Raw genomic sequence first — 12,855 nt, forward strand, 5'->3', positions numbered from 1 at the left:
AGGGGCCTTACACTTTTAAGTGTAGTACTTTGTGTGGCCTCCGGAGGCAGTAGCTATACACCAATTGTCTGGGTCTCCCAATTAGGAGCGACAAAGAAAACTAAGAAGTAGGCAGAACCTAACTTCACAAATGGGCGACAGCCGCCTGAAGGATGCGTCTGCCCAAGCTCGCATCTGCCGAAGCAAGAGCATGCACTTGGTAGTGCTTCGAGAAGGTATGCAGGCTAGTCCAAGTGGCAGCCTGACAGACTTGTTGAGCCGTAGCCTGGTGCCTAAAAGCCCATGAGGCACCGACAGCTCTGGTCGAGTGTGCTTTGATCCCCGGCGGGGGAGGCACCTGAGTACTCTGGTAGGCGTCCGAAATGGTCGACCTAATCCAACGGGCTAAGGTCGGCTTAGAAGCAGGGAGGCCTTTGCGCCGACCTGTGGTTAGCACAAAGAGAAGTGCACCGCCTAAGCGCAGCAGTGCGAGACACATAGATCCGGAGAGCACGCACCAGATCTAGAATATGCAGCGCTTTTTCAAAGCGATGAACAGGGGCCGGACAGAAGGAAGGTAAGGTAATGTCCTGGTTAAGGTGGAAGGGAGAGACCACCTTAGGAAGAAAGTCCAGAGTCGGACGGAGCGCCACCTTATCTTGATGAAAGACTAAAAAAGGTGACTCCGAGGAGAGCGCAGCCAAATCAGAGACTCTCCTGAGAGAAGTTATGGCAACCAGAAAAGCCACTTTCTGTGAAAGCCGATACAAAGAAACATCCCTAAGAGGCTCGAAGGGGGGCTTCTGCAAGACCGTGAGAACCAAGTTAAGGTCCCAGGGATCCAAGGGCCGCCGGTAAGGCGGAATGATGTGAGACGCGCCTTGCATGAAGGTTCGGACCTGAGCCAGCCGAGCGAGATGCCGCTGGAACAGAACTGACAGAGCTGAGACTTGTCCCTTGAGAGAGTTGAGGGACAGTCCTAGCTGCAGACCGGACTGTAGAAAAGACAGAAGGGTCGGCAAGGAGAATGGCCAAGGAGGATGGTCGGTAGAGCGACACCAGGACAGGAAAAGTTTCCAAGTCCTGTGATAGATCTTAGCGGAGGAAGACTTGCGGGCCCGAGTCATAGTGGAGATGACTTCAGGAGGGATACCAGAAGCCGTCAAAATCCAGGACTCAAGAGCCACGCCGTCAATTTGAGAGCCGCAGAATTCGGGCGGAAAAACGGACCTTGCGAGAGTAGGTCTGGACGATCCGGGAGATGCCACGGCATCTCTACGGACAGTTGGAGCAGGTCCGGATACCAAGCTTGCCTGGGCCAGTCCGGTGCAATGAGGATGACTCGACGGCCCTCCATTTTGATCTTGCGCAGGACTCTGGGAAAAAGAGCTAGAGGGGGAAACACGTAGGACAGACGAAACTGGGACCAGTCCTGAACCAGAGCGTCCGCGGCGAAGGCCTGAGGATCGTGGGAGCGAGCCACGTAAACAGGAACCTTGTTGTTGTGACGGGATGCCATTAGTTCCACGTCCGGAGTGCCACATTTGCGGCAGATCGACTGAAAACACTGCCGGGTGCAGGGACCACTCGCCACCGTCCACGCTTTGACGGCTGAGATAATCTGCCTCCCAGTTTTCCACGCCTGGGATGTGGACTGCGGATATGGTGGACCTGGAGTCCTCCGCCCATTGAAGAATGCGTTGTACCTCCATCATTGCCAGGCGGCTGCGTGTCCCACCTTGATGATTGATGTAGGCAACCGCTGTCGCGTTGTCTGACTGGACTCGAATGTGCCTGCCCGCCAGCAGATGGTGAAATGCTAGGAGAGCTAGAAGCACGGCTCTGGTTTCCAGCACATTGATTGACAGGGCTGACTCGGACAGAGTCCAAGTGCCCTGCGCTCTGTGGTGGAGACATACCGCTCCCCAGCTGGATAGACTGGCATCCGTGGTGAGAATCACCCAGGACGGAGCCAGGAAGGAGCGCCCTTGGGACAGGGAGAGGGGCCGAAGCCACCACTGAAGGGAGCTCCTGGTCCGTGGTGACAGAGCCACTAACTTGTGTAAGGAGGAAGGCCGCTTGTCCCAACAGCGGAGAATGTCCAGCTGCAGGGGGCGCAGATGGAACTGGGCAAAGGGAACAGCCTCCATGGACGCCACCATTTGACCCAGCACCTGCATCAGACGCCTGAGAGTATAACGGCGGGGCCTTAGGAGAGAGCGCACCGCCAGCTGGAGTGACTGCTGTTTGACTAAGGGCAACTTCACGAGTGCCGACAAAGTCTCGAACTGCATCCCTAGGTACGTGAGACTCTGGGTAGGAGTCAGAGTGGACTTGGGAAGATTGACAAGCCACCCGAATTGGGCTAGAGTGGCGAGAGTGAGCGAGACACTCCGCTGACAGTCTGCGCTGGATGGAGCCTTGACTAGAAGGTCGTCCAGGTAAGGGAGCACTGCCAACCCCTGGAGGTGCAGAACCGCAATCACTGCTGCCATGACCTTGGTGAATACCCGAGGGGCCGTGGCTAACCCGAAGGGGAGAGCCACGAATTGGAAAGTAGGATTTTTGTGTACTCACCGTAAAATCTCTCTCTCTATCGTTTCATTGGGGGACACAGGACCATGGGTTATGCTGCTGTCACTAGGAGGCCGACACTAAGTAAACATAAAAAGTTAGCTCCTCCCTAGCAGTATACACCCCGAGCCGGAGGCGGGCTCAGATCAGTTTGGTGCACAAGCAGTAGGAGGAGTACCAGAATCACCATTCATAAAAACAAGTTGTAACTAAAACCAATGCAGCCGTGCAAACAAGAGGTCTATGAACATAAGACCGCTGAAAATAGCAGGCAAATGCAATTAAACAACCAAAAAACCAAGCAGGGTGGGTGCTGTGTCCCCCAATGAAGACTCAGAGAAAGAGATTTTACGGTGAGTACACAAAAATCCTACTTTCTCTATCGTTTCATTGGGGGACACAGGACCATGGGACGTCCAAAAGCAGTCCCTGGGTGGGAATACCGAAACCCGCAGATAGGAAGAAAACAACAACCTCCCTCGGCGGGCTTGCACTATAATTGAATGCTGCCACCCTATTACAGGTGTGCAACTGCTGCCTGCAAGACCTTTCTCCCAAAACTAGCATCTGCCGATGCTTGGGTGTGAACCTGGTAGAACCTAGTAAAGGTGTGCAGGCTAGACCAGGTGGCGGCCTTGCAGACCTGGTCGGCCGACGCCTGATGCCTAATCGCCCAAGAGGCTCCCACTGCACGGGTAGAGTGCGCCCTTACCCCCCGCGGCGGAGGCTTGTCCCGAACCAGATAGGCCTCTGATATGGCGGAACGGATCCATCTGGCAATTGTGGCCTTGGATGCCGATTCACCCCTCTTGGGACCAGAAGGGAGGACAAACAGACCATCTGACTTACGGAACGGCGCGGTTCTGGAGACATAAATTCTAAGTGCGCGCACTAGGTCCAGGGTGTGCAAGCACCTCTCCAAGCTGTGAGAGGGGCCAGGACAGAAGGACGGAAGAACGATTTCTTCGTTAAGATGGAACGGGGAGACCACCTTTGGGAGAAAAGCGGGATCTGGCCGGAGAACCGTTTTGTCCTGGTGAAAAATCAAAAAGGGGGAACGACGAGAGAGCTGCCAGCTCTGACGTCCTGCGAATAGAAGTGATGGCAACGAGAAACACCACCTTCCAAGACAGGTGAGAAAGGGAAGAATCTCGCAAGGGCTCGAATGGGGGGCCCTGAAGTGACCCTAGGACTAGATTAAGGTCCCACGGCTCTAGAGGCCGACGGTACGGTGGGGCCAGGTGGGCCACTCCCTGGATGAAGGTCTTAACCTGTGAACGAGCAGCCAGTGGCTTCTGAAACAGGATTGATAACGCCGATATCTGGCCCTTTAGTGTTGCGAGCGAGAGACCCGCATCTAGGCCTGACTGCAAGAATGCCAATAGGGAAGGAAGGGAGAAGGCGAGAGGAGAAGAAATGTTATGCTCTTCACACCACCTGAAGAAAACCTTCCACATGCGGTAGTATATTCTTGATAAAGATGGCTTCCTGGCCCTAATCATTGTCTGAATCACTCTTGAAGAAAAACCAGCCTTAGCTAGAACCCAGGATTCAATGGCCAGGCCGTCAAATTTAGGACCTGTGAGTTCTGAAGGAAAAGAGGTCCCTGCTGCAGGAGATCTGGACGGTCTGGAAGGCGCCACGGAGCGTCTGCGAGGAGCCGAGTTAGTTCCGCGAACCATGCTCGCCTGGGCCAGTCCGGAGCCACTAGGATGACCGGTATTCCTTCCGCCTTGATCTTCTTGAGGACCCTCGGAATCAGAGGGAGCGGAGGGAAGATGTACGGGAGACTGAACTGGCTCCATGACAGGGTGAGGGCGTCGACTCCTAAAGCCAAGCGGTCGCGGCACCGCGCTACAAATTGCGGAACCTGACGGTTGAACCGGGAGGCCATTAGGTCCACATCCGGAACTCCCCATCGGTCGCAGATCTGGTCGAAGACTTCCCGGTTGAGGGACCATTCTCCGGAGGCGAGGCCTTCCCTGCTGAGGAAGTCCGCCGCCCAATTGTCCACGCCTGGGATGTGTACCGCTGAGATCAGGGAGTGATGACACTCGGCCCAGTGCAAAATCTTCTTGACTTCTCGCATCGCCCCGACACTTCTTGTGCCGCCTTGGTGGTTGATGTACGCCACCGCCGTCGCATTGTCCGACTGGATCCTGACCGGGCAACCCTGTACTAGGTGCCGAAACTGCTGCAAGGCTAGCCGGATGGCTCTTATCTCCAAAATGTTGATCTGGAGACAACTCTCCCTCGGTGACCATCGGCCCTGCGCTGTGTGATGCCGAAACACTGCTCCCCAGCCCTGGAGACTGGCGTCGGTGGTCACTATCTTCCAGTGGAGCGGGAGGAAAGACCTTCCTGATGCGAGGTTGCGTTGATTGAGCCACCAACGGAGGGAGTGGCGGGTCTCCGGCGAAAGATGAAACCTGCGGTCCAGAGAAAAGGGAGATCTGTCCCACTTCTTCAGCAGGGCCAGCTGGAGGGGCCGGAGATGGAACTGTGCAAAGGGTACCGCTTCCATCGCCGCCACCATACGACCGAGGACTCGCATGCCGAACCTGATGGAAACCTGGCGCTGACGCCGGAGAGCGCGGAGGCCTCGTTGCAGGGAGGACATCTTCTCCTGTGTGAGGAAAACTCGCCCTTGGATGGTATCGAATACCATGCCTAAAAAGGTGATCCGACGGGCCGGGGTCAGAGAGGACTTCTTCCGATTATCAGCCACCCTAACCGTGAAAGGGTGTCGATCGTGACCTGAACCCCAAGACGACAGTCCTCGAAGGAAGAGCCCTTTATCAACATATCGTCCAAGTACGGGATGACCATAACACCCCTGGAATGTAGGACGGACATGGCAGCAGCCATGATCTTCGTAAAGACCCTGGGTGCGGATGCGAGGCCGAAGGGAAGAGCCGTGAACTGGAAGTGATCTTCCGCTATCGCAAAGCGGAGGAACTGTTGGTGAGAGGTGGCTATGGGGACGTGAAGATAGGCGTCTTGAATATCCAGCGATGCCAGGAATTCGCCTACCTCCATGGACGCGATGACGGACCGGAGTGACTCCATTTGAAACGGCCGAGGCCTCACCGACCTGTTTAGAAGCTTTAGGTCGAGGACGGGACGGACAGAGCCGTCCTTTTTGGGGACCACGAAAAGGTTGGAATAGAACCCCTTGAAACGCTCTGCGGGAGGGACTGGTACCACGACTCCGGCTCGGAGGAGGGAGTGAAAGAACGCGCGAGCCCGCGCGGGAGACTCGGGAGGGCGAGATAGGAAAAAACGTCTCGGTGGCTTTGCTTCGAATTCTATTTTGTAGCCTGATGTGATGATCTCTCTGACCCAGGCATCGGCGGTCAGGGGGATCCACACATGCTGAAAACGAGACAGACGCCCTCCCACAAGTCTGTCGCTGTTGCGCGCCGACCGTGAGTCACTTGGAGGAACGTCGGCGGTAACCAGAAGAGGATCTCGTGGGCTGGCGGGGACGTGAACGCCAGGCGGGATTGGTCTTGAATGACGGGGTCTTCCTGTCTCTCGGAGGAGAGCGGCTTTTCCGCGGCTGGGGAGTGGAATTGAAGCTGCGAAAGGACCGGAAACGAGCGGTGGGGCGCCGATTCTGGAAGCGCTTGGGGCGCAATTGGGGGAGAGATGTACTCTTTCCTCCCGTTGCATCGGAGATCAACTGGTCCAGCCTATCTCCGAAGAGACGCTCCCCTAGGAAGGGCAGGGAAGTTAGTGACTTCTTAGAGGCCGCATCCGCGTTCCAGGACCGGAGCCAGAGGGCTCGACGGATGGCCACATTGTTGCTGGCGGCCTGGGCCGCGCAACTTGCAGACGCCAGGGCTGCATTGAGCAGGTACTCACCCGCGAGGGAAATCTGCGAGGCGATGGGAACCAGGTCCGGATTGGCAGGAATGGCGCGGAGACCGCAGCGTAGCGTGTCCGCCCAGGACATCAGGGCCTTCGCAACCCAAACCGAGGCAAAGGCCGGAGAGAGGGATGTGCCCGCTGCCTCGAAGGCGGAACGGGCCAACCTGTCAATAGTACGGTCCGTAGGGTCCTTGAGAGACGTACCGTTAGTGAGTGGAAGGACTGTGTGAGAAGACAGGCGGGAGATTGGGGGGGTCGACCACAGGGGAGCCTGCCCAATCCTTTCGAAGACCCTCAGGAAAGGGATAATGCAAATCGATGGACTTACCGCTGGTAAATACCCTGTCCGGCTGTTGCCTGTGGCTGCGCAGTAACTCAGCGAATTCTGGATGTCCGCTAAATGTGTTCTGGGCCCGCTTCACCCGCTTAAACGAGACTTGGGTGCTCTGGGAGGAGACTGGGTCCACCTGTACCTTCAAGGTCTGGTTTACTGCTTCTATCAGGCTATTCACCATGCGCCGAATATCAGCCGCCTGCTCTGAGTCCTGCAGGGGTGCCGCATCAGAATCCTCATCGGAGCAGTCAGAAGCCTCCCTGGAGGACTGACGGTCTGGACCTGGGGATGAAGGTGAAACCTGGGAAGAGGCTGAGGACGAGACCTGGCGGGTCCGTTTCTGAGCAGCAGAGGAGGACCCTGCAACGGGGCTCACCTGCTCCGGAGGTGATTGCGCCGGTTCTGCGGGAATCTGGGCGAGCGACGGCAGCAGGCGCAGTGCTTGCGCGATGGTCCGAGAAGCCTCAGAGAGGGAATCTACGGACTGGGACAGGGACGCTAGCCAGTCGGGGGGAGGCGGGACGCAGGGCCCTGCAGCATATGGCGCTGTGGCGTCTGCGGTATCAGAAGCGTCGGCCGCGGAGGCTGCGCGTCTGTAGAACAGACGGAGCATAGTGGGGCGTCCTGACCCTGGGAAAATTTGGACTTGCAGGAGGAGCATGCAAAAAATAGTGCAAAGGGGGCCTGCTTGGATTGAGTGGGCTTAGCCTTAGGCATGGTGAAAACAGGTACTCTCCCTGGTGGCTGCTAGGAAGGAGACAGGAGAGGGTTAACTCGTCCCTAAACCCAGAGAACGCTACCTAGTGAGGGCTACTCCTTAGGAGCAGAGCTTACCCAGGTCCTGCGTGCTGCCCACCAGTCCAGAAGGGGAAGTCCAGGAGAGCTGGCCAGAAGAGTCAGAACGCCGGCGCGCTGCAGCCTCAGGGGACCAGAGACAGGCTAAAATGGCGAGGGGACGCTGGAGGAGGCTGGGGGAGGAGCAGGATTCCGGCGCGAAAACCCGGAGGATTCACAGCCCCCACCATCAGCCAGGAGGCAGAGCAGTGGGAGGATACAGAGGGAGACGATCGGCGGCCAATAGCGCTGCAGCGGGGGCGTGGCTAGGACGCAGGAGCGACTAGGCCGAGACCGGGGGCTAAATTTATGGAGAGGGCCGGGGGAAAGTGCAGGAGAGGTCGGTCCTACCTGTAATCGGCGGCGCCGGCCCAGCGACAGATGCGGTGCAGGTAGGGCTCCCTGTCCCTGCCTGTGTACAGCGCTACTCGTCCAGGAAGACTCCGGGGGAGAGCGTGCTGAGGCAGGGTAGTGGACATCATGATGGGGGTAGCAGCCCCCCATCAGGAGAAGGCAGCGTGACAGGGCCCCATCGATTCACACGCACTGCGGAGGTCCCATCCCTGCTGTACTCCCCTGTACGCCCTTTGGGGTGATACCGCAGGGCGAATCAGGGGTGCCCACAAAACAACCTGCCCACACGCGCACCCCCGGGAGTGGTACCACGGGGATGGACGGGGGAGAGGGCCCGAAGTCTCAAGCCCCTGCGACCCTGGGGAGTGGTACCCACAGGGCTGCTGAGGATGAGTGAAGCGAATACCTGCAGAGAAAAAGACGACAGGTATGAGAGTGATGAGCGGTGCCGAAATAAAAGAAAAAAAGCGCAAAAACATACATGGCTGAGGGGGGCCGAGACAGCCCACATCAGCCTCCTACGACACTAAGCTAAAAACTGATCTGAGCCCGCCTCCGGCTCGGGGTGTATACTGCTAGGGAGGAGCTAACTTTTTATGTTTACTTAGTGTCAGCCTCCTAGTGACAGCAGCATAACCCATGGTCCTGTGTCCCCCAATGAAACGATAGAGAAATGATCTTCTCCTATTGCAAAACGTAGCCAACGCTGGTGTGAAACTGGAATTGGCACATGCAGATAGGCATCTCTGATGTCGATGGACGCCAGGAAATCCCCTTGGGTCATTGAGGCAATAACTGATCGCAGAGACTCCATGGGAAAGTGCCGCACCCGAACATGCTTGTTGAGAAGCTTGAGATCCAGGATGGGCCGGAAGGTACCGTCCTTTTTGGGAACTAGGAAGAGGTTTGAGTAGAAACCTCTGAACCGTTCCCGGGCGGGAACTGGTACAATTACTCCGTTGGCCTGCAAGGCTGCCACGGCCTGTGAGAAGGCGGCGGCCTTGGAGCAGGGGGGAGTTGACAGAAAAAATCTGTTTGGCGGGCTGGAAGAGAATTCTATCCTGTAGCCGTGGGAGATGATATCTCTCACCCACTGATCGGAGAAGTGTTGAAACCAAGCGTCGCCAAAGTGGGAGAGCCTGCCACCGACTAAGGACGTTGCCGGAGCGGGCAGAGAGTCACGAGGAGGCTGCCTTAGTGGCAGCACCTCCTGCGGTCTTCTGTGGACGCGCTTTTGGGCGCCAGTTGGATTTCTGCTCCTTAGCTGAGTTAGCGGACGAGGCGGAGGGCTTAGAGGACGACCAGTTGGAGGAACGAAAGGAGCGAAACCTCGACTGAGTCCTACCCTGGGCAGGTTTCCTGGTTTTGGTTTGTGGCATGGAAGTACTCTTCCCGCCAGTAGCTTCTTTAATAATTTCATCCAGTTGTTCACCGAACAGCCGGGACCCAGCAAAAGGGAGCCCAGCAAGGTACTTCTTTGAAGAAGCATCTGCCTTCCACTCTCGAAGCCACAAGATCCTGCGGATAACGAGGGAATTAGCCGAAGCCACCGCAGTGCGGTGAGAAGCCTCTAGCATGGCAGACATGGCATAAGATGAAAAAGCTGAAGCTTGAGAAGTTAAGGCAACCATCTCGGGCATAGATTCCCTGGTGAGGGAATGCATCTCCTCCAGAGAAGCAGAGATGGCTTTGAGAGCCCACACTGTTGCAAAAGTTGGGGAAAACGCGGCCCCAGCCGCTTCATACACGGATTTGGCCAGAAGGTCAATCTGACGGTCAGTGGCATCCTTAAGGGAAGTGCCATCAGCCACCGACACAACGGTCCGGGCTGAGAGCCTAGACACCGGAGGGTCTACCTTTGGGGAGTGAGCCCACTCCTTGACCACCTCAGGTGGAAAGGGAAAATGGTCATCAGAACCACGCTTTGGGAAGCGTTTGTCAGGACAGGCCCTGGCTTTGGTCACAGCGGTCTGAAAACTGGAGTGGTTAAAGAACACACTCTTTACTCTCTTAGGCGAGGTAAACTGGTGCTTTTCTGCCAGAGAGGGTTGCGGATTGAGATCCAGTACAGAATTAATGGAAGCAATCAAGTCACTAAGATCTGAGTCACCCTCGGAAAGATCAATGGGGTACATGGAGTTAGCCTCCGAGCCCCCTGTAAAGGCATCCTCCTCATCCTGCGAGTCAGCTCTTGAATCAGAGCCGCGGGATGAGGAGGGAGAGGAAACCCTGCGCCTTCGCTTAGGAGGACGGGGTCTGGGCCCTGATGATGAATCCTCTGTGAGCTCCGGTGGACGGAGGTCAGATGATAGAGAACCTAAGGGACCCTTAGCAGTAGAGGCACCCTGTGAACGGGGCTGATGCATATTCATCAAAGTCCTGGACAGAAGTCCCATGGACTCAGCAAAAGACTGGGAGATAGACCTAGAAAAAGGATTCTACCCAGGCCGGGGGTTCAGCCACAGGTGCAGGAGCAGCCTGAGAGACCACTGGGGGTGAGACTCCAGGCTGTGGCACCGCCAAGTTAGAGCAGACATCACAATGTGGATAGGTGCTCGGTTCAGGCAGTAGGAGCTTACATGCAGCGCATACAGTATAAAGCTTTGGAGCCTTGCTCCTCGTGTGAGACATGCTGCTGGAGTGGGGACTCTACAAAGAGAATGAACCCCAGGGAGTATATACAGAGGTCCACAACCAGAGACCAGTTGTGGCTTACCAGACCGCTGGAAGCGGTGTTGTGTGCCCTCCAGATCCCGAAGCCCGGACCCCCAATGCACAGCACCTCAGCAGGGATGCAGAGTGCAGGCCAGCGCAGTGAACCCTGTCTGAGAAAATGGCTGGAGGGCCATAGAGACCTGCAGGGGAGGAGACACGCACCGCAGTGGGGAGTGTCCCTCCCCTGTGCAGGACGGCCGCCGGGAGGAGCCGTGCCTGTCCCTCTGCACGAGTGACATGCGAGGGCAGTGAACAGAAACTAGGCCTCCGGCTAAGCCGGGGCCTAAATTTGAGCGGCGAGGCCGACGCGCAGGCACCATCGGCGCGGTTCTCGGGCGAAAGCTAGAGAACCCGCCGGAAATGCCAAAATAAATACAGTAAGCACACTCTCCCCATACAATAAAGCACAGGGACCCCCAACATATAAACGTCTCAGGTACTTAGCTGCTGAGACGCAGGGCCAGGTCCCTGGGGATGAGTGCTCCGGTCCAGCAGGGTCCTAAAGGGCTGCGGATGGAGACCGGTCTCCTGCCAGGCATGGAGACCGCGCTGGCTCCCACTTCAAGCCAGAGCCCAGGAGGGATGGTGAAGGAGCACGGCATGTAAGGCTCCAGCCTTGGAAATCAACCTTACAACACCACCGACACAGTGGGGTGAGAAGGGACATGCCATGGGTCCAGACGTGGACCCGCACTTCTTCAATCTCATTCCAAAAAGGAAAAAAATCATATGAGAATGCATGTGTGGATGTATGCCTCCTGAACACAAAGCGATAAACTGGCTGGGACTGGCTCACCAGGGGGTGTATAAGCTCAGGGGGAGGAGCTACACTTTTTAGGTGTAGTACTTTGTGTGTCCTCCGGAGGCAGAAGCTAAACACCCAAGGTCTGGGTCTCCCAAAGGAACGATAAAGAAAGCACAAGGTGTGCCATACTCAGGGACATGGCCAAGGTAAGGAAGGCTGAAAAACCACCACCTTTGAACAAGAAACATAGGATAAAACGTCAAGACTGGGCCAAGGAATATCTTAAGACTGATTTTTCAAAGGTTTTATGGACTGATGAAATGAGAGTGACTCTTGATGGGCCAGAGGCTGGATCAGTAAAGTGCAGAGAGCTCCACTCCGACTCAGACGCCAGCAAGGTGGAGGTGGGGTACTGGTGTGGGCTGGTATCAAAGATGAACTTGTGGGACCTTTTCGGGTTGAGGATGGAGTGAAGCGCAACTCCAGACCTACTGCCAGTTTCTGGAAGACAACTTCTTCAAGCAGTGGTACAGGAAGAAGTCGGTATGGTTCAAGAAAAACATTTTCATGCAGGACAATGCTCCATCACATTCATCCAACTACTCCACAGCGTGGCTGGCCAGTAAAGGTCTAAAAGATGAAAAAATAATGACATGGCCCCCTTGTTCAGCTGATCTGAACCCCATAGAAAACCTGTGGTCCCTCATAAAATGTAAGATCTACAGGGAAGGAAAACAGAGGCTGTGGCGGCTGCTGCACGCAATGTTGATCGTAAACAGATCAAGCAACTGACAGAATCTATGGATGGTCGGCTGCTGAGTGTCATCATAGAGAAAGGGGGCTATATTGGTCACTAATTTTTTGGGGTTTTGTTTTTGCATGTCAGAAATGTTTATTTCTAAATTTTGTGCAGTTATATTGGTTTACCTGGTGAAAATAAACAAGTGAGATGGGAATAGATTTGGTTTTTATTACGTTGCCTAATAATTCTGCACAGTAAGTTACCTGCACAAACAGATATCCTCCTAAGATAGCCAAATCTAAAAAACCCCACTCCAACTGCCAAAAATATTAAGCTTTGATATTTATAAGTCTTTTGGGTTGATTGAGAACATCGTTGTTGATCAATAATAAAAAAAATCCTCTAAAATATAAAACTTGCCTAATAATTCTGCACACGGTGTAGTGGAGGCATATATACACATACATACATATATACATACACACGCCTTAAAATCAATGGGGGCATAAATGGGACCCAAATTATATTAGAGAGGTGCTGATCTCCTGCAGTGACTATACCTGTACGTCAGCCGTGCTCACATCTACAATGCCATTCCAGCGGTACAAAGAAGCAATGTGATTCAAAACCATGGGGGTAAAAAAGTGCACTTTCTGAGTCTTCGTGATTGCTTTATTGTGAATAACCTAAAAGGACAAAGAAAAA

The 12,855-nt window shown here is 55.1% G+C and overlaps 1 protein-coding gene across 3 annotated transcripts in view; it reads right to left on the reverse strand.

Annotated features, from left to right (window-relative positions):
• The window catches only part of URB1 (URB1 ribosome biogenesis factor), a 311,203-nt gene that overhangs the window by 248,240 nt on the left and 50,108 nt on the right, over positions 1-12,855 (reverse strand). For all 3 annotated transcript variants that reach the window (XM_075335040.1, XM_075335039.1, XM_075335038.1), the window contains exon 7: positions 12,711-12,836. In XM_075335040.1, the coding sequence (XP_075191155.1) occupies positions 12,711-12,836 (126 nt within the window). The remainder of the gene's footprint in view (positions 1-12,710; positions 12,837-12,855) is intronic.

The sequence above is a fragment of the Anomaloglossus baeobatrachus genome, chromosome 2 (assembly GCF_048569485.1).
Source record: "Anomaloglossus baeobatrachus isolate aAnoBae1 chromosome 2, aAnoBae1.hap1, whole genome shotgun sequence".
Taxonomy (NCBI): Eukaryota; Metazoa; Chordata; class Amphibia; order Anura; family Aromobatidae; genus Anomaloglossus; species Anomaloglossus baeobatrachus.